At 48.8% G+C, this 27789-nt stretch overlaps 1 protein-coding gene across 2 annotated transcripts; it reads right to left on the reverse strand.

Annotated features, from left to right (window-relative positions):
- Positions 1 to 63: 63 nt before the first annotated feature.
- Positions 64 to 27789, reverse strand: Fbxo17 (F-box protein 17). 2 transcript variants are annotated; one of them, XM_047529891.1, is made up of 6 exons: positions 27641 to 27789; positions 6675 to 7040; positions 5968 to 6079; positions 3540 to 3635; positions 2619 to 2754; positions 64 to 1000 (listed from the first exon to the last, which is right to left on the reverse strand). In XM_047529891.1, the coding sequence occupies exons 2-6, from the start codon at positions 7021 to 7023 to the stop codon at positions 857 to 859; spliced, it is 837 nt and encodes a 278-aa protein (XP_047385847.1). In that variant the 5' UTR covers positions 7024 to 7040; positions 27641 to 27789; the 3' UTR covers positions 64 to 856. The 2 variants fall into 2 exon arrangements, with proteins under 2 accessions (XP_047385847.1, XP_047385846.1); XM_047529890.1 differs by having other exon boundaries at positions 27656 to 27781.

A 27789-nucleotide genomic window follows, 5' to 3' on the forward strand; every position in this document is an offset into this window, starting at 1 on the left:
ATGATCAGAGCTGGATACAGACAAGCATACTGATCGTAGGCAAAAACCACTGATTACCTCTTATTTAGCACCAATTTTATTGAGCTAGTTGGTTGACCATTCCCAGCTGTTCAAAAAGGAGAGGAAAGAGCTCCGCCTCCTGGCACACTTTGCTCCAGAACTCTCTATACCAGAGGGTGTGGGTACAGGGGCGGGCTGGGGCAGTGTGATCCCGTGGAGGTGAAGGCAGGGGACCTGGCCTCCACAGTTCTGATGAGAGTCAGTGCCAGCCTAGCCCCCAGTGGAGGTGCTGCTGAGCATCAGGGTGGACATTGCTCAGAGGTGGCCGGTTAGGCAGCCCCACAGCTGAATCCCAGAGACTCCCCAAAACAACAGAAGGGTTTCCTTTGAGGTCTCTGTTGGTCTCAAGGACAGATGCTGAATGACTTCTGCTCCCTGCCAGCAGTCAGCGTACCCCAACAACGTGCAGACAAGAGTCACCAGGAATGGTGACTCGTCAGGCAGCCTTCCTTCACTGTCAGAAGCCCTGGTGTGGCCTGTTTCTTGCCTCGGTTTACCCACTGACATCACGCAGGAGGAAACAACTTATAGACACGAATGAACTAAATGTCTCAGTTACCTTTAGGACCCCCCCCGGGGAGCCGAGGAAGCTCTGAAGAGCTCGCTTGGATCCCTGGTCTGTCACACAGCACGAGGACCGCCATGCTGAAGCAGCAGCAAGTGGGGTCATGGGAGGTGTGCCCGGAACAAGCCGCATGGGACCCCCATTGTCCCTGAGTGTCCTCCGGCTCTGGGTTGGGAAGCCACTTGATTTTGGTAACATCCAGCAGGTGGCAGTGCAGCCTGGACTGCTGGGTCAGGACGGCCGGATCCTGATCCTCACGCTGGAGTGGGTCACAAGGGCACCGTAGTGTCCCACCCAGGAACGCATGTCTCTCCCGTACTGCTCAAATGACACGTAGCGGATGCCCTTGCCAAAGTTGGTGAAGACGTGGGAGACCTGCGGGGAAGGAGAGGGTGGGGTCCTGTGCTGGCCGCCTCCTCACCTCAGCAGATGCTCCCGAATACCCAGTAGGTGCCACTGGGCCCTGCTCTAGGTGCTGGGGTACAGCAGTGAGGTCACCAGCAGAAAGACCCTGTGAAGCTGACCTGGTAGGATGCAGCTAAAGAAGAGAGGCAAGGTGAGTAACACAGGGCACCGGCCAAGTGGGTGGGACATGCATGAGCAAAGGGAGCAAGCAAAGATCTCAAGGAGGTGACATTTGAGCAGAGATCTCGAGGAGAGAAGGGAGCCACGTAGGGCTTCAGAGGAAGAGTGTTCTGGGCAGCGTGAACAGCCAATGCAAAGGCCCTGAGTGGGGAGGGTGCCTGGAGCAGAGTGAGGGGAGAAGCAGGGGATGGACTCAGGAAGGTCATGTGCAGATCACGTGGGGCCTCGTGGGGCCATGGAAGGACTTTGGCTTCTCCCCCCCCACCCCCAGTACTGGTGATTGAACCCAGGTATTCTACATGAACTTGTGATCCTCCTGCCTCAGCTTCCCAAGTTGCTGGGATTATAGGCATGTGCCACCCTACCTGGCTTTTTTCCTTCAATTTTTCATTTGGGACAAAATTCATGTAACATAAATGTCACTATTTCAAAGTGTTTTTTAGTATATTCACATTGTTCTGCAACCACCGCCACCACGTCGTTCTGGAACACTTGCATCACCCTAGGGAAAAACCCTGTACCCTGTAGGCCTTTGGTTCCCTCCTCCCACCGCTGCTCCTGAGCACGCTGGTCCACCGTCTCCATGGCCTTGCCTGTTCTGGGTAGTTCATGTACATGGGGTCACACGGTGCTCTCTTTGTATCCTGCCTCTCCCTCAACATCTTCAAAGCTGATCCATGTCCAGCATGGATCTGAGCTGCGTTTTCTTTTAGTGGCTTCATAATAGGACTTGGCTTTTCCTCTGAGATGTCACCAAGGGAGGGGAACAAGCAGGTAAGAGCTGCCATGTGACTCATTTATTTTTAAGGCTATGAACTTTTTTTAAACTTCATTTTATTATTTATTTAGTTACATGTGGTGCTGAGGAGCGAACCCAGTGCCTCTCACATGCTAGGCAAGGGCTCTGCCACTGAGCTACAGCCCCAGCCCCCATGTGACTCATTTTATCTGGGTATTTGAGGGGAGAAAGCAAGAGTGGAAACAAGAGGCCACCTAAAAGGTTACTTGGCTATCTGAAGTGTGACGATAGGATGGGGATCCAGCGGGGACTGAACTGGACCCTCTTTACTTTAGTGTGACTTCAGGTCAGTGAGCATGCCCCACCCCTGTGCCTCAGTTTCCTCAACTCTAGAATGGACACAGGGCAAAGACTTTGGTTTACCGTAACAGTACCCTGCACACAGTAGGTGCTCAATGTCTGTTGAAGGCTGTTGTACTAATAAATCTGTAACCATTCTGGATCAAGGCCTGGGATGTGGTGTAACAAGGGCTCAGAAACTGCTGGCTATTACTACAGGTGTCCAGCGCTGATGAGAGCCAAGTCAGAAGGGAAACCCAGCGGGGTGACAGGTTGGGCAAATGGGTCTTGGAGGGGCCGAGGGTGAGCGGGAAGGCAGTCTGGACCCACCTGTCGGCAGCTCCTCTCAGTCCACTGAAGGACCGGGTTGGGCGACGCTGAGAACTTGACCACTTCGTTTTCATACACGTCCAGGAGGCGGACCCGAAGCCGGTAGATGCAGCCGCAGTTTTCTCGGGCGCCCCACCTGCCAGGAGGCAGTGAGCCTCAATGCCCCCGCCACCCAGCCAGCTCCTTCTGGGCTGGGAGGAGGGAGGCCGAGAGCTGGTTTTCTCTGCACCCGGATGAGGGTCCTGCACGACTACACTGCATTGGGACACCTCTAGGGGTGGAGCCTGGTCCTGGGATGGAGCCAGAGTCTGCAGGAGGAGCCCGGGTGCTGCTGGAGTGCGGGTGCTGCTGGAGTGCACGCTCCCGGGGGCTAGGCTAGGGGGCGTGGCTATGATGCTCTGGGCAGGAGCCACAACCTAGGGGAGGAGCCTGAAGATCTGGAGAAAGAACTGGAGCCCCAGGAAAGACAAAATGCTTGGTGGGGGAACCTGCATGCTCTGGAAGGAGGGACTTCATGGTAAGCTCATTGTTGGCTCTGCACCCCAACTGTGCCTCCTCTGAACTTCAGTTCCTAGGGTATAGTGGGCCTTCAGAAGCCTTGGGCCTTTGGGGTCAACATGGAGCTGGGGGTCATGGGGACATCAAACCAGTTGGTGGACCTATGTGGACAACCCAGAGGTCTTCTGGGAAGAGGGTGGGGAGGCAGGCATAGCCGGTGCCCTGGGCTCACCAAGGGTCCGCCCTCCCTGGCTCTGCAACTGTGACAGCCTTGGAACTGTCATTGGGAGTTTCCTCTGGGACTCACGGAGAGTGCACAGTACCAGCCTGACCTCATGGGGCTGATGGAGGCCTGAACTGAGCTCTTGCTGCAGCGCCACCACCACACCGCTGTGGCTCCAGGCAGACTGTCACCCCACTCACCAGTCCGCCACGCAGATCTCGATCTGGGCGCTGTCCAGCAGCTCCTGCCAAACACCCTCCATCACCAGGTCCACAAGCTGCCTCTTGAAGCACCATCTGGGAGGGGAAATGCAGGAGACGGAGCACACGGTTCTGGCCTTCAAGCCACGCCTGGAAATCACGTCCTCCAGGAAGCTTCCTCTGATCACCATGCCTAAAGTAGCCACCCATGGTTTGCTTCCCAGGACAGGAAGATGTCTGATAGGCTGTGTGTCACTGTGCCCAGCATCTCCTTGATTCCCTCCCCTTTTCCACCCTGTTCTGGGCTCCAGGAGGCTGACCTATATGCCAGCCTGCCCTGAATGTTTGTGGGGAGTGGGGCATGAGTCAAATCGGAGGCCACACAGTAGACATACAAGCAGGGAGTTCTTGGGCCTCCTAAGATGTGGGGGCCCACTGAGCATGGTGGTGGGTGCCTGTAGTCTTAGCTACTCAGGAGGCTGAGGCAGGAGGATCACTTGGGCCCACTGTGAGACCAACCTGGAGTTTGAGACAAGACCCTGTCTCACTTAAAAAGAAAAAAGGGTGTGTGGGAGCCCCAGGGCAAGGTTGCACGTCTCCCTTATCTCTACTTCCTGGTGGGTGGGCCAGTGGGGAGCTGCAGCAGGGGATGGAAGGGAGGGAACAGAATAAAATTCAGGCATTAATCCTACTGGTCCATCCTAAGGGATGCGGTGCCTCTCAAAGGAAGGACACAGCCCCACAGCAGCCTCAATAGCCCAACCCTGGGGGTCCTGCAGGATCCCTTGTGGTCTGTCCAAATCTTTGCAAACAGTTCCCTCCCCTAATTTGAATGTAACATGATACTAGAAATAGTGTAACCCTCTTTGAGAATATAACAGAGACATTGATCTGCAGAGCAGAAGAGTGCCAGGGACACACTTAGGTATATATGGGGACTTCATAGATGACACAGATAGTGAGTGACACCATTCTATGGGGGCATGGATGGATCCTTTAGTAGACAGTGCTGGGAAAACTGGCTCAGTAGATGGCATGTGGGGGGGGAGTGGGTCCTTAACAGCACGCTGAAAGGTAGATTAAAGATCTAAATGTAAAGAGCCATCAGGTTAATAGAAGAGAGTATAGGAGGCATATAAAAGACCATTGTCAAGATCCAGGGTGGGAAAGAATTTTTTTAAAACAAAATTTCAAGAATACTTTTTTTTTTTTTTTTTCAGTTCTGAGTATTAAACCCAGGGCCTCATGTATGCTAGGGAAGCACTGTCTCTAAGCTATACACCCTGCCCAAGAGTACATATTCTAAAGTAAAAAGAGAAATTCGATCACACAGAAACAATAGATTTCTGCCAACAAGGAACACCATGGACACAATTAATAGAGATGACAGAGTGGGAGAAGATTTCTGCCATTCCCAGGATGGACAAGGGACATCTAGACTACAAGGAATTCTTTTTTGGGGATGGGGGTACTGAGGATTGAACCCAGGGCCACTTAACCACTAAGCCACATCCCCAGCCCTTTTTAATTTTTTATTTTGAGACAGGGCCTCCCTAAGTTGCTGAGGCTGACTTTGAGCTTGCAATCCTCCTGCCTTAGCCTCCCAGGCTGCTGGGATTACAGGTGTGCACCACCGCAATTGACAAGACTACAAGGAATTCTTGCATGTTACAAGAAAAAGACTTCAGTCCTAGTGGAAAACATGAACAGGCAATTTACAAAAGAATGAATTTTAAAAGCTAGCAAGCACACGAAGAAATGCTTATTAGTAAACATAACAATGCAAAATAAGACAGCAAGGAAATAACACTTCACCCATAATATAGTGGCAATGACTAAAAAGCTAGGTAATGCCACATGAGGTTTACCTACAGGAAGAGGGATGAGCAGAATGAGTATGGGGTGGGGGGGTGAGGATAAGCGAGAATCAACTAATAAATCAAGCGGTTTTGATGTCTTCATAGTGTTTATCATAATCAGAAGCTCTGGAGCCAGATCCCCTGGGTCCAAATTCTGACTCCATCACTAGATACTAGTTTCTCTCTTAGCTTCAGTGTCCTATTATAAAGTGTCCCAAGAATAGTACCCGTGTCATAGGGTTGTTGCCAGAATTGAGAGTTCTATGTAAAGCACATAGCATAGAATAACCCCTCTAAAATGCTTGTGGTGTTATGTTACTATTTGTTTAATGTCTCCCCCAACTCTACATTTAAAATGAAAAAGAAAAACGGGCATCTTGCCAGTGTTTCTGATTTTTCTCTTGTATCTCTGGCATATAAAACTGCCTGAACCTGAGTACCTGGCAGGCCTTCAACAAACGTTTGTTGAATGGATGAAAGAGGAAATAGACTGAAGGTAGGGACAAGGATGGTGAATCGGGTCCTTTTCCCTCTTTGGGCCTTTGCCCCTTTAAACAGGGGCCACTCACTCGAAAGAAGTCACGAAGCAGGTCTGGGAAGGAGCCCCGGGCACCACTGTCAGGTTCTTTTCCACGGCCCAGCCATTTCCTCCATGCTCCACCTCCCAGCCTCTGAAGCCCTCTGTGAGAATACAACAGAGTTGAATTAATGGCAGTCTCAGGCCACCTCGTCCAGCAGAGTCCCCGCCACACCAAGCTTGCCCCGCCCACCATCCCCCCACCCCCAAACCCTCCCCTATTCCGATCGCGTCTCTCAACATCCAGTATTTCTCTTCCCACAACCGCGCCACACAGCCCCCCAACCACTCAGCTTCTACTGAGGCCCACTTGGTCCTCCTTCCCCGGTCCCGCCCCTCTGTTTCGCCTCCTCTCTCCCGTGAAACTATTGGCACCGCCCGCTACTCCGAGCCCCGCCCATGCTCCGGGTTTCCCGCCCCTGCAAGGTGGCCTAAGCCTTCCGCACAAGCTCCGCCCTCCCCAGCGTTCAATTGGCTTCAGCCCAGCACGCCCCTGGCTCCACTTTCTAAGCCACGCCCACCACTTTTACCTTTCCAGTTTCACATCTCAGCCCCGCCCCCTGGGTCCTCCAGCCGCCTCGCCTATTGGTCATCTCTCAGGCCCCGCCCACCCCTCAGTCTCGCGGAGTCTCACGCCCCACAGGTCTCTTCAGTCTCCTCGGCCCGCCCCCTTTCTCCAGCCCCGCCCCCGGCACGCACGCTCTCCGCAGGAGTTGAAGATGAGGTTGCGGCCGAGGGGCGCCCGCAGGCAGTAGCGCGCCAGGGCGCAGAGCGGGAGCTCGTCTTCGTCTTCGTTGCTTGGTGGGCAGCGCTGGGCCAAGGCGTAGAATGCACGACCCTCGGCGCTGCGGTCGCGGGCCAGCTGCAGCAGCCACACAGTGGGCCCGTCCACTACATCGCGCCAGGCGCGGCACACCGGGCGGCAGCGGGTCACTAACGCTAGCGGCGGCACGTGGCTCAGCACCTGCACGAGCAGCTCCGGGGGCAGCGCGTCCAGGGCCACGGGCGGATCTACGGGCAGCCGCCGCCGAGACGGCCGGGCGCCCATCTCCCGCCGCCGGCGTCCTGCAGGTCAAGAGGAGACAGCGAGTCAGCGCCAAGGTCATCGGGTCCATGGGCGACCCACGGGCTGCCACGGCCGCGGAAGCTACAAGGCTACAGACTCGGTTTCAGCCTCCTGACTCTGAACAATGATAGACAAAGAGAAATCCTCACTTCGCCCTCCGTCCCTCCCTGGTCTTACTCTGACTCCGTTGGGACTGCTAACCAATAGCTCCCATCCCGCACGCACTTGTGTCAGGCTTAGCACTTATGTGACCATAAGCACATCGAAGATACAGACACACACTGGGAGAAGCCATTTCCACTCCATTCCCCAGCCTGTTTCAACTCCTTGGGCCTCTGGAATTCAGGACCTGTCTTCAGCAAACTATTTCCTCTAAGGAGGAATGGTCTCTGAACATTTTCGTCATCTTGCTCTAAATGGAACCCGGCTCCCCTTTTATGCTCCTTCCAAGCGAGTGGGAGTTGCTTTCAGACCATTCTCCTTCCATCCTCCCCAAGTTCCCAGCTGCACACCTCAGGTCACCAGAGTACACTGCTCACTGCCCACGGGTGCACCTTCTGCTGATCCCGGTCTGCGCTCCTCTCCTTTCCACAATCCGTGTCCATTGTCCATCAGGCTGTTCCCTTGGTGATTTCCATATTCAGGTAGATGATCGTCTAGCCTCTCTGTTCCCTGATCTTTTCTCCTCCTTGTCCTTCCTCCGACCCTCACTCTCATGGCGGCACCTCTGTAGCCACGCGTTCCCTGCTCCCACCGCCTCGCCCATTCGCTCCTCTTTTCCTGCCGCAGGGGCCCCAGAGGCCTGTCCTCCCAACCCTCAGTGATTTCCATCCTTCCCCCTCTGCCGTTTTCACTGCCCTTCGCCCCTCACGTCCTCCTCTCTTCCTTAAGCAGCTTCACTTCCACTGTTAATCACCAGGTGCACCCTTCGTGTCTGTCCTTGTCCCTTCGGCTTCCTCCCTCAAACAACGCTGCCTAAGACGAACCTTGCGTCCCTTAGGCTTGTGCCCACACCGCTTGAGGTGCCTGAAGAACAACACAAACCCCTCTACCCTGTCACCCTTCAAGTTTGCCAGCTTGACCCTCAAGCAGGCCCCGTAATGCCCCATAATGCTGCCTGGAAATCAGATCACATCCTCATCCGCTCTCTCAGTCTCTTCTTCTGTCCTTGGGGTGGGATCCAGGGCCTCTGGCACGCTAGGCAAGCGCTCTCCCATTGAGCGCCCCCTCCTGCCCTCTTCTTTGTTGGAGGACAACTGCACACCTCTGCCCTCTCCCCTGGGCTTCGTGTTTACAGAGAAAATCCAAGCGATGAAAGGAATTTCCATAGGCCCCACCCTACACCCACACCTACCTGTGCAGGTGTCCACACCTGATTTCCCCCTGAGGCTGCCCCTGCCACCGGCTCCTGTTCCTACCCCTGCCTCCACCTGGGGTGACCACCCCACGCTGCACCTTTGGTTTCCCCGCTGCTCCACATTCTTCCTGTCAGTGCACGCCACCTTGGACCCCTCCCAGCTGAGAAGGCGCCCTCCTGAGCCCTGTCTCCCCTCCCTCGAGCTACAGCCCCATCTCTTTCTAGGGCTTCACGCACACTAGCCAAGTGCTCTACCTCTGCCTGCATCCCCGGCCCAGCCCCGTTTCCCTATTTCTGTCTGTAGCAAAGCTTCTTGCAACTTAGTGAGAGACCCTGTGTCACCAAAGTAAAAAAAAAAAAAAAAAAAAAAAAATCGGGTGGGCACAGCGGCTGAGGTGAGAGGACTGCATGTTCAAAGCCAGCCTCCGCCATCTGGCGAGGCCCGAAGGAACTCAGCAAGATAAATAAATAAAAGGGCTGGGGATGCGGCTCAGGGGTAGAGAGCCTCTGGGTTCAACCTCCAGGACCAAAAAATAAAGAAGACAGGATCCAGCATGGAGCGCCTGCCTAGCAGGTGCAAGGCCCGGGTTCCGTCTTCACTGCAAACAGACAAACCCTGCTCAGAACAGTTGTCTGGACTCACTGCTCCGTCTTCTGCCCTCTTTCTCTCGCAACCCTTTTCCAGTCAGGCCTTGTCCCCGGCCCTGTGCTGAGAAGTTGAGGCAAGTTGACGGAGGATGCAAGGCCCCGGTTACCGTCCACTGCTCGCCTCACTCGACCTGCCAGCAGCCTCTGCTGACCATTCACTGGGCTTCTGCGACGCCCTCCCCTCTGGACTCCTGTCTTCTCGGGGTGGCTTCCTGCCCATCTCCTTGGCTGGTTCCTCCTCCTTTCTCAGAGTTGGACATGGGGCTTCGAAACTCTTCTCTGTCAACACTCGCCGTCGCTCTCCGCCTGCTCCCTGCTTCTTTGCTCTGTCCTCTCTTCCTCACAAGCGTGCAAGTCACCTGAGTCAAGTATTGCCCAGTGCTGCTCAGAACTCTCCTGTGGTGTCATCTCACTTGAGGTAAAAGCTCCGTCCTCCCCGTGTCCACAAGGCCCCATGTGATCTGCTTCCATCCTTTCTCTATTCTCATCTCCCTCTCATTCACTCTGCTCCAGCCACATTGACTTTCATGCCTCAGGGCCTTTGCACTGCCTGTTCCTTCCACCTGGATCCAGACAAATTTCTTCGCTTACTTCCAAATATGCTTTAGGTCTTTTCTCAAATGTCAACTTTTCCACAGGGCCTTCCCTGATGACCTTATTTACAGTTTCAGGGCCTCCCCACCACCACCACCTCCTCCCCTTCCCTTCTCCTCCCTTAAAACTTCTAAAGTGTCTGTCACCATCTAACAGAACACACAAATAACTATATGCAATCAACTTTTTAATCCTCTTTGATATCTGTCTTTCCGACCACATTGTAATCATCCTAAGGGCAGGGATTGTTTCTTTTGTACATTGTACACCACAGTGCCTACAACAGTGTCTGATATTTAATATGTTCATAAAGAGAATGTTAAATGGATAAATGAAACATCACATGGAAAACCCAGTCAAGTCGGATGCTGTGACACATGCCTATAATCCCAGCAGCTCGGGAGGCTGGGGCAGGAGGATCGCTAGTTCAAAACCAGTCTCAGCAAAAGCGAGGCCCTAAGCAACTCAGTGAGACCCTGTCTCTAAATAAAATACAAAATAGGGCTGGGGATGTGGCTCAGTGGTCCAGTGCCCCTGAGTTCAGTCTCCGGTACCAAAAACAAAAATAAAAACAAAAATCAAACAAACAAAAAAATAACAGAGCCAGTCAGGGCTGAGCGTGCAGCTCAGTGGTTGAGCCCTTGCCTGGCACACGTCAGGCCCCGGGTTCTGTCCCCAAGGCGGCCAACTAATGAACAAAAAAAAAACCCACAGAAAACAAAAAAAACCACTTCACGGATGAGGGAACTGATGTCACACATGTGTAACGAGGTGGAACACATTTATTTAACAAGAACTCAGGGACTCGCTGCAGAGACTCACTTCACTTCATTGTGTGAAGCAGACCCGCCTAGTAAGGAAAGCACAGGGCTGGCCCGCCCGTCCTGCCTGGGTCCAAGTTCCAGGCAGGCTTCCCGCTGGTTACAGGAGCAGGGGCCAGTCACTTCATCTCTTTTCATCTGCTTCCTCTTCTGAAAATGGGACATTGTAAGTGCTGACTATAGCGGGGCCCCGGGGCACCCGCCTGTAATCCCAGCGGCTCCAGAGGCTGAGGCAGGAGGACCGCAGGTTCGAAGCCAGGCTCAGCAACTTAGCGAGGCTGTAAGCAACCTAGTGAGTCCCCGTCTCAAAGTAAAAAATAGAAGGGCTGGGAATGTGGCTCAGTGGCCGAGTGCCCTGAACTCAATCCCTGGTCAAAAAAAAAGAAAGAAAGAAAGAAAGAAAAGTGCCTACTTCCTAGGGCAATAGTGAGGATGAAGCAAATCAATATTTATAAAGCTCTTATGGAAAGCCCTTGGGGGCTCATAAGAGCGATATTAATTTAATATTAAGCACCAAATTATGTCAGTTGCTAATACTATTATTAACGCTTCACAAAAAAGCAACAAGCAACTATTTAGCTGTGATGTTTTTATGCGGTGCATTTATTGGCCCTTATTAAGCCGTCGTACTGTGCATCTAAGCTGGATCATCTCATTGGATCTGATCATCTTGTTTAACAGGCAAAACCTCCTTTGAGGTCACCCTGGGTTAAGAGGCTTCAATGAGCTAATGCTTGTCATATGTACACACATAGCAAGTGCTCACTTCCTGTCAGTTGTTACTATTTTTAAGCAGATTAATTAAGGTTTTGTTTGGAAAAAAAAAAAAAGAAAGAAAGAAAGAATAAAGAGGGCTGGGGATGTAGCTCAACGGTAGTTTGCTTATCTAGTATGTGCAAGGCCCGGCACTGCAAAAAGGGAAAGAAGAAAAAAAGATTCTATCAGGCAGGGGGTCCATGAAATATAGCAAAAATCCTGATTCGTCTCTTTTATTTTTATTTTGAGACAGGGTTTCGGTAAATTGCTGAGGCTGGCCTCAAACTTGTGATACTCCTGCCTCAGCCTCCTGAGGAATTATAGGCATGTGCCATCAGGCCCGCCTCTGACGCTATCTTTATTCCCACTACAGAACTGAAGTCATGGAGACGGATTGCAGAGATTAGTTTGTGCTGTTCTCAGGAAGTTATTAGTTGCATTAATTAACGTGACTCCTAAGCCAGCTCACTAGTTTGCCTGGCAGGGATGTGAGACCCACCAGAGTTTAGTTCCCTAGATCTGCTCTTCTTAGGAGCATGCTGGGCTTTGATATTCAAGGGACTTCTGGAGCTGGGCGGGGGTCTCTCTCACCCAATGAGGGTAGCCAGACATCATCAAGGAGCAAGGTCCTTCAAGACATAGACCTCTTGTTAGATGCACGATGCACGCCTGTGAGCCCAGCAGCTTGGGAGGCTGAGGCAGGAGGATCACGAGTTCAAAGCCAGCCTCAGCAATTTAGCAAGGCCCTAAGCAACTCAGTGAGACCCTGTCTCCAAATAAAAAATTAAAAAGGGCCAGGGATGGGGCTCAGTGGATAAGCACCCCTGGGTTCAATCCTTGGTACCAAAAAAAGAAAGAAAAAAAGACAAAAAGAAAAGAAATATACATCTTGAGCTCTTGGCCACACCATACAAATCACACAAGGAGCTTGCTCAGAACACATCAGGTACCTCATGCCCACTATGTCTCAGGGCTCAATGCCAATCACTGGACGGATCAGCGTGGGGCCGGTGAGGCTGGTGCTTCCCGCTGCCCTACTTGCCCAAATAACCACAAAGGACTTTCCCTGTCTGATGTGTTCCTCCCCAAGTTTATAACTTCTCATTAAGTTGCAGGGTCTTTGTGACCACCTCAGCTTCCACAGCAATTTGGAAGGACATTGCTCAGGGATTTCCAAGACAGTGTCCTCAAAGAGGCCTCTGCCTGATCCAGGCTTCTTTGGAGCCCTGAGCCCAGCGGTGTGCTGCTAAGTGGTTAACAACTGGCTCTTAGGAGCCGGGTGGAAAGAGCTTGATGTGTAACCTCTGCGGCTTTCCATGGGGTAAATCATACCCACCAGGGCAGATTACAAACTGCCCATGTGAAATCCCGGAGCTGTGGGGTTGGAATTAGCTGGAAAGAGATATGCACAATTAGTGAGCTAGAACAAGCTGCCGGAGTCCCTGCAGAAGCCTGGGTGCTCTGACGTCCTCACGCAGATAGACGCAGGGACGTGCCAGCTGCTCCCGCCCCCAGCTGTTCCAATCTCTCCATCCCAGGTGCAGGAATGAAGAAGCAAGCCCCTGTGGACCACTTAGCTGAGCTCAGTCAGTCCCCAGAACCATAAAAGGTAATGATAAAATAATGGGCTTTTGTTTGTTTGCTTGTTTCCTGGTACTGGGAATTGAACCCAGGGGGCGCTTTGCCACTGAGCCACATCCCCAGACCTTTTTATGTTTTACTTTGAGACAGGGTCTCACTAAGTTGCATAGGGCCTTGCTAAGTTGCTGAGGCTGGCCTCAAGCTTGTGATCCTCCTGCCTCAGCCTCCCAAATTGCTGGGATTACAGGTGTGCACCACCACTCGGCCTTGGTTGTTGTTTTAAGTCACTATTTTCAGCAGGCTGTTATGCAGATATAGTGAAAGGGAACAATGCTTGGGGACCTGCCTTGCGTGGGATGGGGACCCTTGCGATCACCCCCAATAAGAAACAGTGTCTATCCGGACTTAGACCTATCTGGATTCAAATCCTGACACTACCCATGCCAACCTGTGTGATTTTGGGAAAAAAAATTTATTTCCTTTGAGCCTTGTATATATAACAGGAATAGCATGATTTTTTTTTTTTAAATGTTGGTTTAAGTACTGACAACTGATACTTTGTTGGTGTAATGTCTTTATTGCATTTTATTTAAAAATCTAGAATTGGATCTTTTGTATCTTGAGAATGTGGTCAATGACTCAGCGGCTCATTTCATGATAAACTGTCCACCTTCTCTCTTCATGGGTTCTATAACCTTGGTTTCAGTGACCACTAATGGAACATATTTGAAAAAAAAAAAAAAAAAAAAGAAGACATATTTTTCTCTGTCATTATTCGCTAAACAATACAACAAGTATTTACGGGGACTTTAGAACATCAGCCATGGCCCCCTTCTTCCTCCAGGAAGAAGTCTGTATTATTGCCTTTAAATAAAACCTGCTTAATATGCTTGCCTTGGCTGCTTCTCTAGTGTTCAATCTTCAACATTAGAAGGAGCAGAACTCGTCACCGTTAAATGGCGGTATCAGATTTGGAGGTCCCACCGATATTTACGCCGAGGTTCAACTTTTGTGAGAACCAGCCCTAAGAGACCACTGATTTCCAACACCCATTTCAGTCAGAAGACTATGTCTACATCAAACTGTTCCAGAAAGGACTAACACCCGGCTGAAATGGAAGGTACCTTACTCACAACATGGACTCGTCACATCTGAGTGAAGACAACAGAAAAATGGACAGCCCTCAGAGACCCCAACCACCATCTAAAGATAAGACTGAAAAAAATGTTAAACATGGTTTTTCTCTTGCTTGAACTGTCAGGAATAACTCCATGCTTAGCCCTTCAACTTTTTGAGATTACCAAATGGAATAAATTCTGTGTTACTGTTCACATCATTCCCCAGGTGTACTATTATGATAAAGAGGGAAAGATAAAACATATGGGGCTAATATCTAAACAAGCGGCCCCTGTCTTAGTTCCCCTCCTAGTGGGAATAGGTATAGTGGGCTCCACAGCTGTAGGAACCATTGCACTGATTACTGGAAACCAGGATTTCAAAACTTTAAGTAGACAAATAGATTTGGACTTAAATATGTTACAGATAGAATCCAGTCTGTTAAGCTAATGGTGTTGCATACTCACTATAATCACCTATATACTTCTAATAAATCAATGATTTGATTATGTACAAAAAACCAGTGGGGAATGTGATAGACTGACAGATCTGACTCCATGAGAATGTTCTAGGCCAGACTCTAAGGGAAATGACCAAACAGACTCCATTTTGCTCTGAGACTCCATGTTATTTAGGAAATCAGCTTCTCCCATGGGAACACCCCGCCTCTGTGCCCATCATCAGTTACTTGGTGTGATATGTTTAATAATATACAATGGCAACTCCTATGTAGTAAAGAATTGCTCCCTTTGGATCCCTATTGCTCCTAAACAATGTACCATGTAAACGGTAATTGTGTGGATGTTAGCAACCATTCTTTAGTTTGTACCTAGGTAAGGGTCAGTTTGACCCACTTCCCCCTCTGTCGATGATCCCATGATGTTAGTTTGTAATATCGAATCATAGCAACAGACACTTATGATTGATGTGATTTTTGTTATAAGAACCCCTACAACCCTGTGGTCGGGGCTGTTCTCCCAATAGCCATTTTTTGGGGCATTGTGTGAGACAGTCAGCCGGCCGGCTTAATAAAGACTCTCAAATTTGGAAAAAAAAAAAAAGTATTTACACAGCATTTGTACTGCATTAGGAATTATACGTAATCCAGAGATGATTTAAGGTGTACAGGAAGGTGTACATAAGTTATACGCTATTTTATTTATTTTTCGATGGTGCTGGAGATGAAACCCAGGCTCCAAGCCTGCTCTACCGGAAACATCTCCAGCTCCACTCTTATTTTTGCTGGGGATTGAACCCAGGGCCTTGTGCTTACAAGGCAAGCACTCTACCGACTGAGCTGTATCCCCAGCCCCTCCAGCGCCACTCTTTTGCATAACGATTTGAGCATTCCAGGATATGGGTATCCTTGGGTGGGCTGCAGGGGACCACTCCCCTGGGGCTCTCCAGAGCTGGCTTTCTGTGCTGAACCACAGCAGGAAGGATTCTCTGCCAAGAAAATTTCAGAGCATTACAATGTCAAGCTGGGCAGGGGTCTACTTATTTAGAAAGCATTTTTTTTCCCCCTATTTCTGGATCTGAGGGCTGGCTATGTGTTCAAGGTTCACTAGGATTCACTAGGAGGCTGGGTGTGGTGGAGCACACCTGCACACAACTCCCAGCAGCTTGGGAGGCTGAGGCAGGAGGATGGAAAGTTCGAGGTCAGCCTGTGAAACTTAGCTAGACCCTTCCTCAAAATTTAAAAAAAAGAGCTGGGGATGCAGATCAGTGGTAGATCGTCCCCAGGTTTGATCCTGTCACCAAGCTCTTCAGTTTGTGCCTGCCTGCCCACTTGGACCCTCCCTCCCTTTCTCTTTTTTTTCCCTTTCTCTCTCTTTCTACTAGGGACTGAACCCAGGGATGCTCTGCCAGTTACATCCCCAGCCTCTTGTGAATTTTTTAGTTTGTGCATTTTCCGTAAGAGATTTGCTATAACTGATAACAACAATAAAAAGAGAGGGTAGTCCATGGAAAGAAACAAAAAGAAGTCCAAAAGCATCTCTCGAAGTTAGCAAACAGGAGCCGGTGGAGATGGTGCAGGCCTGTAATCCCAGAGATTCGGGAGGCTGAGGCAGGAGGATCTCGAATTCAAAGCCAGCCTCAGCAACTTATCGAGGCCCTAAGCAACTCAGGGAGACCCTGTCTCTAAATAAAATAGGAAAAAGGGCTGGGGATGTGGCTCAGTGTTAAGTGCCCCTGGATTCAATTCCTGGTACAGGAAAAAAAGAGCAAACGATGAGACTATTTTATAATGAAGGAATTCATATAAACAGTCTTGAGTCAGAATATAAATATCTAGTTAGGGGGTTGTGGCTGTGGCTCAGTGGTGGAGCGCTTGCCTACCACATTTGAGGCACTGATTTCTGTCCTTAGCACCACATAAAAATAAATAAACAAAAAAAATCCATTGATAACTAAAAAATATTTTTAAAAAAATCTACTTAGTAATTCTTTAACTTGTGCAGTTTATTGAAACAAGAGACCTTTTAATAGTGACTAAGAAATTTTGCACAAAAATACCTGCTATTCACTGATGGTATTGATGTGTTTGTTTGAATATATTTTTTGCTTGAAAAATTTAAGAGTAACCATCATTCTTTTTTTTTTTTTTTTTTTTTTTTTTTTTTTTTTTTTTATGGTCCTGAGGATTGTCTGGGCTCCTTTAAGTAATCCAGGCTAAGGGGCCTCAGGATGTGTCACACAGTGGCTGGGGCCGGGTCAGCGAGGGCTCTTGTCTCATGGCCTGGGGTGGGGAGACAAGAAGAGCTGGGGTTTGTTCCCAACATTTCTGTTTCCTGTGGTCTAGCAGGAGTCTGCACTTTCAAAAAAGATCAATAATGTAATTTCATTTGCAAGGCTGATTGTACTGGACAGGTTCCACCAACAAAGAATTCTCCTCCCCAGATACCAAGAGCATCCCCAGCCCTCTGCCTTCATCGTGGACAGTCTTGTTTTTACTTTGTGAGTTTTATTTTTTTTACTGGAACCAGTTAGCAACATATGAGAATGACTTATGTATAACCTTTATAGGATTATACATATTTTTGCTTGATTTGATATTATACCATTTTGTCCTTAACTGTCATTGCATTCACTTTTTATTTTGCTTTATGAATTTGGAAGACTGAACAATCTGTCAACATGGACGATGATATTTCAGCAGTGGACCAAAAAGTGGGTCTTATCACTGCTTCCTCTTTGCAGAAGTATTTATTCCTGTGTAAAATTTTTTTCAAATTTTCTGTATGTTTGAAATTTTCTTAATCATGGCAGGAGGATCCACAGGGCAATGACTGAGCATCTCTAAAGTCTTTTAGAACCCTCCTATCCAAGGAAGGGAGCAGCTGAGGGTCTCCAGCATCCCAGGTCGCTGCTCCATCAGGATTGTGATGGTCACGCGTTCCCACTATGGAATCATCTGGATCTGGGTTCAAATCCTGCCTCTGCCTCTACCTGGGGAGGCCATTCCTTACATCCGCTGCAGACTCGGGAGCCTCAGTTTTCTTGTCTGTAACTTGGGGACAACTCTTGTTTCTACCTCAAAGGGCTTATAGGAGCATTGAAGGACAAATATCCCCAGCCATGCCTAAGAGTCAAGGAGGAAGACGTGGTCATAACACAGCCTAGGGGGCTGGGAATATGGCTCAGTTGGTAGAGTGCTTGCCTGGCAAGCACAAGGTCCTGGGTTCAATCCCCAGCACCGCAAAACAAAACAAAGAAACGCAACAAGAAGTCCCAATAGGCTTGGGGTCTTCAAGATGAAGATCTGGTCTTCTGAAAAAACGAACCCAGAGTGAGGTGCCCTCTGTAGATCACCTGGGGAAGGGGGAGAGAGGAGGCGGGTCCCTGGGTACATCAGGGGGCCATCAGGTCAACAACCCCCTACCCGCGGAGAGATCCGCACCATAGCGGCGAAGGCGGGCTCTCTCGGCGGTGGGACCCGGGTGCACATACAGGCACGTGTACATCTTTTCATTTTTCTTTGTTCATGGATCCTAAACTTCCCAGAATGGGCAGCACTAAAACAAACGAGCTTTATGGGTGTGCAGTTCACTTCCCCTAAAGCGCACGCAGGTCAGCACCGTTTGATGTTAACAGCTGTGACCACTGTATAACCACCTCCACGCGTCACTCCGGACAGTTCGCCGGGTCCCAGGGAACCCGCAACTGCCATTCCAAGGCAACGACTAATCTGCTTTCTGCCGCCGGAAGTGGGATGTTTTCTTTTCCGTAATTCCATGCCAACAGAATGATAGAGGGTGCCACTTATCAATTGACTGCCTCGTTGTCCCAGGCCGCGAAACTGGAGGGCGCCCTGGGAATCTTTTTCCTTGGGCGGCTGACGCAATGCTACTTCTTGTCGGTAGAGGGCGCGGGAGAGGCGCTGCCGGAGGCCGGGGATGGGCTTCCCTGGCCAGGCTGCTCCTGCTGCGGCTTCGCAGCACGTGGCTCCTGCTACGTGGCTCCTGCTACGTGGCTCCTGCTGCGCATGGCAGAAGGCAGCACTCACCTCAGCTGGGACCTGCTTTCCCTGGCCTCCCAGAGGATGGACTTCTGGCAAATTCCATCACAGGGACTCCTTCGCCCTTTGATGGCGATAGCCAAGCCTACTCCAAAAAGGTCAAGCTCTCAACCCGGGGCTGTCCTCTTTCTCAGCCTCTCTACCCTTTCTTACACTTGCGTGGAGTGGCTGCTCTTTTTATCTATTTTTTTTTCTTTTCTTTCTTTAATTTTCCTCCCTGAGACCTGGTCTTGCTATGTTGCCCAGGCTGGCCTCAACTCATGGACTCAAGTGATCCTCCTGCTTCTGCCTCCCTAGTAGCGGGAGCTACAGGTGCGCCCAGCATTGTATCTGCTATTTTTATATCCATCACTGTTCTGCTTGTTTCTTAGCAGCCAATCCCTTGCACTCTGATTCCCTGTTATAGTTAATAATTCTGTATCTTAAACATTCCTCTGTGGTTTCCATCTCCTGATTAGACCCTGACTGAGACATAGAGTATGTGCTTCCTGGCATCTAGCTTCCTTCCCCCAGCATACTATGTGTGTGATTCATCTACTTTATTGGGTGTGTTAATCAGTAGATCATTCCTTTTTTCTTGCTGAGTAGTGTTCCATTGAAAAGATAACTTATAATCTGTCCACTCATCTGGGTTGTTTCCAGTTTGGGGTTATTATGAATAAAGCTGCTATGATCATTCATGTACACGTGTGTAGGGACATATATTTACATTTCTTTTGAGTAAATACCTAGCAGTAGAATTCTTGGGTCATGGGGTAAGTGTTTTAACTTTTTTTTTCCCCCCCTTTGGTCCTGGTGATTAAACCCAGGATGCTTTACCACTGAGCTACCTCCCAGCCCTCTTTATTTATTTTCTATTTGGAGACAGAGGATGGCTAAATTGCTGAGGCTGGCCTCAATCTTGCAATCCTCCTGCCTCAGCCTTCCAAATTGCTGGGATTACAGGCGCGGGCCACCCACCTGGCTGGCAACTGTGTTTCTAACCAGCAACAGATGGTTACACTAAAATCCTCAGCAAGACATGGTGAAGATTGTTTGCTCTTTAGAATGATTTTCCCTTTGAAGAGTCCGCATGGCTTCCCCTTGGAGAAGGCAAACTGAGGTGTCGATAATCAAGATGCGTCACAGCCTCTGTGAACCTGTGGGCCTGTTTTTTTAAGGCACCCACTGTGGGTGCCTGATGATCAGAGGAAACCCTGATCCCACCACCTGGGTTCACCCCATGACAATGAGCGTCCAGATGGACCTGGTTCTGGGCCAGGTTCTCTCTACATGTTAATCTCAGGGACCCTGATGCAGGCGCCTGCTAGAGAGCGGGCGCCATGAGGCAGGTTGGGTGGGAGAAACCGGGGACAGAAGCTTTGACTAGACATTTAACTGAAAAAGATACATGAAGGCCTAATAAGCACATGGAAGTTGCTCAGCGCAATTGGGCATTAGGAAAAGGCAAATTCAAATCACACGCACTACAATGTCTGTTATTTAAACTGACAACGCTGACAGGTTTGCAGAGGACCTGGAGAAACTAGAGTTCCCATACGCTGCTGGTGGGAATGCAAACCCACACAGGCACTTTGCAAGACAGTTAAGCAGCTTCTTTAAAAATTGAATGTTAAAAAAAAAAAAAGGTAGGGGCTGGGGTTGTGGCTCAGTGGTAGAACGCTCACCTAGCATGTGTGAGGCACTGGGTTCCATTCTCAGTACCACATACAATATAAATAAAGATATCTTGTCCACCTACAACTAAAAATATTAAAAAAAAAAAAAAAAAACAACTAAGCATAGACTTACCATGAGACCCAACTCTTCTGGGTAGATTTTCTACCCAGGAGAAATGAAAACAGACATCCACACAAAGACTCATAAGCAAATACAAATGTTCATAGCAGCATTGAACATTCAGAAACAATTCAAATGTCCGTTCCCTGGTGAAATAGACAAAAGTGGTATGTCCATTCAATGGAGTAGTACTCAGCAATAAAAAGGAGCAAATGGGCTACAATACAAACTCCAAACCAGTGCGCTAAATGAAAGAAACTAGACATTCAGTACAAGAAGATTCCCTGTTATATTTGTACTTAAATGAAATGTTCAGAAAAAGGCACACCTGTAGATACAGATACTACCTTCTTAGTTTGGGGCCAGGGTAAGAACACAGTGACTACAATAGGTGATGGAAATGCTTTTAAACCGTGAGGACGGCAGCAGCTGCTGCAAAGTCACTAAAAGCCACTGAATTTTCCATTTAAAAGGGCTGACTTTATGGTATGTGAGTTGCAAATTTCACCTCTTCATAAGGCTGTAAAGAAAACCATTCTGCTAACTTCCCAGGCTATCCCTCTTGTCCCAGGGTCATTAGGGTAATCATTCCAAGTCAGGAAGGTGGCTTCTGGGGAGAGAGAGGCTTCCTAACCAGAAGGAGTTAAGAGGGACACATCTGAGATGGCAATGACTTTGTCCACCTGGATTCTAGTCACTCAGGTAGTTGCTTTACAATCATTTGTTAAATTGTGCATGTAAGATTAACGCACTTTTCTGTACGGATGTTATATGCTGCAATTAAGAAAAATAACGCTACCAAGGAATACCATGATAACACAAGCCAGAGAAGGAAATGTCGAATCGCGTCTTAGTGGAAATGATCATTGCTCATATTCGTTGAGGCTTTCTCTGTGCTGGGAAGACTGGAAAACTCTTTACGTGCATCATCTCACTCCTGGGAAATTTCTGGGCAAGAGGGTATCATGGGGCGGGCAAGGGACGTGGGTTTTGGGAATTGCTGATGACAGGTGGAGGAGGAGGGAGTCCTGGGAGAGGCTGCAACAGTGCCCAGAGCCCTTTGGAATGTAGCTCTGAGGCTTGCGAGGCAAGCGCTCTACCAACTGAGCTATCTCCCCAGCCCGAGGCTTGCTTTTTAAAAGGGGCAAGTTTCCCTTTTCCTCTTCTCCCTCTCCCCTCCCTAGCCTGGAGACAGGGAACAAGCTTACCCTGAGCTCTCTGTGCTCCACAGGAAGGAGATGTCTGCCAGAGGACCTAGGAAGTGAGTATCTCCCAAATTAACAAGTGAATGTTAAACATACCATCAGGCTGCCCTGCCCCCCCCCCCCCCCCCCCCCCGTCTGGGCACACCTGGAATGTAGCCTTTGAAGAGCTCCTTTAAAAGCCCCCTTTCTCCTGATGGACAGAATCACAGTCTTTGGGACAGGAGTCCCTGTGCTTCTCCTTTGCTAGCAGAGCAATAACCTTTTTCCTTTTTCTCAAAACCGTGACCTCTGTTGGCGAGGATTTGGGGAAAAAGGCACACTCATACATTGCTGGTGGAGTTGCAAATTGGTGCAGCCCCTCTGGAAAGCAGTATGGAGATTCCTCAGAAAGCTTGGAATGGACCCACCATTTGACCCAGCTATCCCACTCCTCAGTTTATACCCAAAAGACTTAAAATCAGCACACTACAGAGATACAGCCACATCAATGTTCATAGCTGCTCAATTCACAATAGCCAGATTGTGGAACCAACCTAGATGCCCTTCAGTTGATGAATGGATAAAGAAACCATGGTATACATACACAATGGAATATTACTCTGCTATAAAGAAGAATAAAACTATGGCATTTGCTGGTAAATGGATGTAGTTGGAAAATATCATGCTAAGTGAAATAGGCCAAGCCCAAAAAACCAAAGGCCGAATGTTTTCTCTGATAAGTGCATGACAATATATAATGAGGGAGGTGGCAGGAGGAAGAGAAGAATGAAGGAACTTTGGATGGTGTAGAGGAAAAAGACGTGGGAGGGGGTGGGGATGGAAAAACATAGAATGAGACAGTATTACACTATGTATATGTATGATTACATGAATGTTGTGAGTCTACATTGCATACAACCATAGAAATGAAAAGTTGTACCCATTTGTGTACAATGAATCAAAATGTGTCTGTAAAATTTTTTAAAAATTTAATTTAAAAGAGTGTCCTCTTTACAATAAAAATGAATTTAAAAAAATACTTTTAAAAAAAAGTGTCCTCCTTATTGAATTGACATTGGGACAAAGATGGAGCTTTCAGCAACAAGGTGACATGGTAACCGTTCCACCGTCAGTCAACCTTGTGTGGCTTTTATATGTAGATATTTATTATTTATTCACACATGTTCTGGGGAGAGGGCAGTAGTCGAGTTTGAACCCCCGGATGCTCCACCACTAGCTACATCCCTAGTCCCATTTATTTATTTATTTTTATTTCTTCTGAGACTGAATCTTGCTAAACTGCCCAGGATGGCCGTGAACTTGTAATCCTCTGCCTCGGCTTCCAAGTGGAGCTGGGATTACAGGCAGCTTTCCCCTGGCTTTCCCTTCTTTGAGGGTGAGATTTGTCCTCTGTTGGATAGGAAATCTCCCGGAACCCCAAGTCCAAAAGCTCTGAAAACCGAAAGTCATTCCCAGACCCACTGGGTGGCAGGAGCTGACCTGAAGTGACATGAGGTTCTGTGTCTTCCTGAGGACAAACATGCGCTTCACTGAAGAAACACAATGGTTCCCTCATCCACCGGGGTGCGGGGCGTGGACAGGTTCCAAGACCCCGGCGGATGCTTGAAACCAGGCCTGGTACCCAAACCTACCTAGACTGTTTTTCCTAGGCACACTCCTATGGTAATTTATTGATCAGCCACAGTGAGAGATTAGCAATGAAAAAATTTAATAGAACAATTTTAACAATACCGAGTCTTAAAAGTTATTTGAATACAGCCTCTCTCTCTCCCCTTCCCCCTCCCTCTCTCTCCCCTTCCTTCCCGCTCTCTCTCCCCTTCCCCCTCCCTCTCTCTCCCCTTCCCTCTCTCTCTCCCCTTCCCTCTCTCTCCCCTTCCCTCTCTCTCTCCCCTTCCCTCTCTTTCTCCCCTTCCTTCCCTCTCTCTCTCCCCTTCCTTCCCTCTCTCTCCCCTTCCCTCTCTCTCCCCTTCCCTCTCTCTCTCCCCTTCCTTCCCTCTCTCTCCCCTTCCCTCTCTCTCTCCCCTTCCTTCCCTCTCTCTCTCTCCAGTACTGGGGATCAAGCCCAAGCGCCCTCTAGCACTGAGCTACAGCCCCAGCCTTTACATTTTGTCTGGAGACAGGGTCTGGCTAGGTTGCTCAGCTGGCCTCTGACTCCCAATCTTCCTGCCTCAACCTCCCAAGTCACTGGGGTTACAGTCGTGCGCCACGTAGCCTCTCTCCAATTTCCACGCGGGGTTGCTCTCAGCCTTCTGCTCGGCTGAGATGACACAGTGCTCTCCTGGTGAGAGAAGGGAGGCGACCCACAGCCGGGGGTGGAACACCAGCCTGCTACACAGGCTGCTACACCTAGTCAAAAGGCTCACTTGACTAGGGAGCTGTGGCTTCGCCACAAGCCACCTGACAATCTAGGGCAGCTCCCAAGTAACCAAGGAGGGGGTCGTGTATTCAGCTGGGATATGATAGACTTAGGACTCCAAGAGATTTCACCATGCTACTCAGACCAGCATGCCATTGAAAACTTATGAATTGCTTATTTCTGGAATTTTCCATTTCATAGTTTCTGACGGCCGTTGACGTAGGGTAACTGTAACCATGGAAAGCAAAATTGAGGATAAGGACTATGATATTAACGTGTTCAGTTACACAGTGTCCCCGGTCGGATGAGGGCTTCATATGTGGCCTTCATATTCAGAAAGTCGAGGTTCCCAAACTCACTGGCCCCCAACAGTTTTGCATAAGAGGCGATGGACTTCTGGTAACTCCCACCCCTCATGGTTGCAGGGAGATCAAATGAGATCAAGGCCTGGCCCTCAACCAATCTCAGCTGCCAGTTAGAAGCGTGTTACTATGATTAGCAGCTCTGACCCCGGCGGGGGACTCCATATGTCACAACCATGCATCCCTGAACCCCGGCGGTGGAATGTGGGAGGGGAGCCGCCCTAGCCAACAACCAGACCAGACGCAGCAGGAGCAAAAGCTGCAACCCCGGCTCCCTTTAAAGCCACTCCACGAGTTTTAAAAAGGAAAAAAACAACGACAAAAAAAATGGCCAGTTCAAAAATCTATCCCAAGAAAGAAAGAGTGGAAGGAAGGACCCAACAGCAGTTATGATATTACCAATATTCACAGGCAAACAGAGTATGGTAGTTAAGAAAAGTCCTTCACTAAATAATAAAGGCTTCAGCCAGGCGCGGTGGCGCACACCTGTAATCCCAGGGGCTCGGGAGGCTGAGACAGGAGAATCGCAAGTTCAAAGCCAGCCTCAGCAACAGTGAGGCACTAAGCAACTCAGTGAGACCCTGTCTCTAAATAAAATACAAAATAGGGCTGGGGATGTGGCTCAGTGGTTGAATGCCCCTGAGTTCAATCCCTGGTACCCACTCCCAAAATAATAATAAAGGCTCCTGTTAGCTGAGCATCTAGTTGGCTCTGAGCTTGTGGGAAGTGCTTTACAAAACCTCACAGAAAACTCACAAACAACCCCATGAGTTGAACACAGTTTTCTTCATGGGGAAATTGAGGTCTGGAGGAGAGAAGCTATGGGCTCAAGGTCACCAGGCAAGTCAGAGGCAGAGCCAAAAGGCAAAATCACAACAAATTAGAGATTTAATTCGTTTTTGTTTACAAGTCATAAATCAGAGTAGTCTTGTGTGTGTGTGTGTTCTTGGGGATTTAAACCCCGGGGCACTCTACCACTGAACTACATCCACAGCCCTTTTTATTTTTAATTTCAAAACAGTCTTGCTAGGTTGCTGAGGCTTGCCTCGAACTTGCCATCCTCCTGCCTCAGCCTCCGGAGTTGCTGGGATTACAAACCACTGTGCCTGGCTCAGGCAAAATTCATTCTATAATATAGAATGTGAGGTCCTACCAGGCCATGGCAGAACAGTGGGTTTTGTAAGGTGGGGTTGAGAGAGTGGAACAATAGGGGGAAAAAAAAAAAAGTAGATTGGTTAAAATCAGGTTACTTTGGATGCCTTTCCGGTGCGGCTAAGGCATAGGGAATTTCCTTATCACACTGACTCAGGTAGATAGGAATATCTGGGTTTTTTTTTCAAGAAAAATGGTCAGTTTGGGGATCCATCTTCTTCTTTAAAGTTTCTGTTTGATACGTGGCATTTGGCATGAGCAACTCCATTTTGGTTTGGTCTGGTTGGTCAGGCCTAACAGGAGCTCAGGACTCCATCGTCTTGAGTCCCTGTGTATAGGACTCCAGATGGTGCCACTGTGTGAATCTCCTCTATCTCTTTCTTAATTTCTAAATCATTTTGCTTTAGTTTCCCCAATTTTTTACTTTAACATTTTCATCATGTAGAAAACTTGGAAGAAGAGTAAAGAGAACATCTATAGACCCTACATTTTGCCATCTCTCTCTCTCTATTTGCACTACCAGGTTGCCCTAAAGTTTAGGCTGGCCCTAAACTTGTGATCCTCCTGGTTCAGCCTCCAGAGTTGCTGGGTTTATAGGATCATGCCACTGTGCCCAGTTCTGGTCTTCTTAATTAAAACCACTGGCATTTCCTTTTTGATAACAGGGATTGAACTCAGGGGCACTCAGCCACTGAGCCACATCCCCAGTTCTTTTTTATATTTTATTTAGAGACAGGGTCTCACTGAGCTGCTTAGGGCCTCAATAATTGCTGAGGCTGCCTTTGAACTTGAGATCCTCCTGCCTCAGCCTCCAGAGTCTCTGGGATGACAGGCATGCACCACCCCTCCCAGCCCATTTCCTTTTTTCTTTTCTGTCTTTTTTTTCTTTCCTTTTTTTAAAAAAAATTTTCTGTAGTTATAGATGGACAGCATGCCTTTATTTTATTTGTTTATGTGGTGCTAAGGATTGAACCCAGTGCTTCACACATGCTAGGCAAGCGCTCTACCACTGAGCTACAGCCCAGCCCTTCTTTTTTTCCTTAAAGAAATTATATTATTTTTATCACAAAAAATAATCGGTGCATTCATTTTCTATTTGATTTGGGAACCGTATATACAACTTGATTGGATAAAAAGTTTTATAATTTACATATATACTTAGAAATTTATTTTTTTTTAATCTATCTTTTAAAGCAGGTTCCTTAGGCAGGCCTTACAAAAAGAGGGTGTCATCTGATACTGAGTCTATTTAATGGAATAAGGAATACAAGTTTATTTTTTAATTTAATTATTTATTATGGTGCTGGGGTGGAGCCTGGGGCCTCCCATGTGCTGGGCACGTGCTCCACCACTGAGCCACACCCCTGACTGGAAATCCGAGTTTCAAAAATTATTTTATGTCAGGAAAGCAGCCAATAGAGTAATTAAGAAGAATGTTATGATTATATAGAAAAGACAGAAACTGTGGAGCTGATGAAAGTCGTCTCTTATTTTAAGCAAGGGATCAATGAACACATTGTTTACAAGTTCAAAAATGAAGAAATTGTCCAGAAATTTGCTTTAAGATTTACCCAGGGAATAGAAAGCAGAAAAAGTTAAAAATTATGCACGATCCATTAGGAGTTACTTTATCCATTTTTGGTGAAAAGTAAATTAATCACCCCAAAATATATATACATACAAATAAATATGCAATTATTTGCCTAGTAGGAGAGCAGCTAAGGTCTGAAGGACTGTCGTCCATTCATGCGAGGTCCGTCGGTCCTGCTTGTCTTTTATCCTCAAGTATTCCCAGGACATTTAAACCATTGCTATTTATTTAAAACCCCATTCGTAATATTTCACTCTTTCAAAATATGACGCAAACAGATGCCGTCTGAAGTTAAAGGAACAAGCTATAAAACGTTCATTAAAAAAAAAAAAAATTCCTGAACTTTGCAAAAGTAACTTAGGAGAACAAAGTTTGAATCGAGAGGCGTGGCCACAGCTACACACCAGGGGTCCCAGTTGCTAAATCCAGAAAAGGCCCTTTCCGACCCTAAGGCACAGACTTTGCTAAGGGACTGCGGCCAGGAAAGAAAAGCCAGCCGCAGACTCGCGGGCCGCAGAGAGCACGTGCTGCCCGGCGGTTCGAACGGGTTTACGGGCGACCTGGGCCGGGCGGGAGGGGACCCGCGGCGAGAGCAAAGCGCTTTCGGTGCCATTCCGGGTTTTCGAACGTGAGTTTGCAAAACTCTCGAGTTTAAAGGGGGCTTGAATCGTGGGAGGGCCTGGGAAGGGGCGCCGGGACGCCGGGGACCCCCGCCCCTGCCGCGGGTGGGGACGGGCGCTCGGATCCCACCTGGGTCCCTACCTGTGCGGCGCTCACCTGGCGGCCCGCCCGCAGGAGGCTGGGGCTCCGATTGTGTTCCCCGCCCCGCTCCGGGGGGCAGTCGGGGGGCGCCCCGGGATCGGCCTGGCCCAGGGAGCCCCGGGACCGGCTCTGCGCAGTCGGTCCTCGCC

The sequence above is a fragment of the Sciurus carolinensis genome, chromosome 16 (genome assembly GCF_902686445.1).
Source record: "Sciurus carolinensis chromosome 16, mSciCar1.2, whole genome shotgun sequence".
NCBI lineage: Eukaryota > Metazoa > Chordata > Mammalia > Rodentia > Sciuridae > Sciurus > Sciurus carolinensis.

What these genes read in the sequence shown, in the direction of transcription:
- Fbxo17 (XM_047529891.1), bottom strand. Translation starts at nt 7,023, where the DNA reads ATGGGCGCCCGGCCGTCTCGGCGGCGGCTGCCCGTAGATCCGCCCGTG. An exon ending in CTTCAACTCCTGCGGAGAGC is followed by an intron (nt 6,080 to 6,674) that starts GTGCGTGCCGGG and finishes GTATTCTCACAG; the next exon opens with AGGGCTTCAGAGGCTGGGAG. An exon ending in GAGATCTGCGTGGCGGACTG is followed by an intron (nt 2,755 to 3,539) that starts GTGAGTGGGGTG and finishes GCCTCCTGGCAG; the next exon opens with GTGGGGCGCCCGAGAAAACT.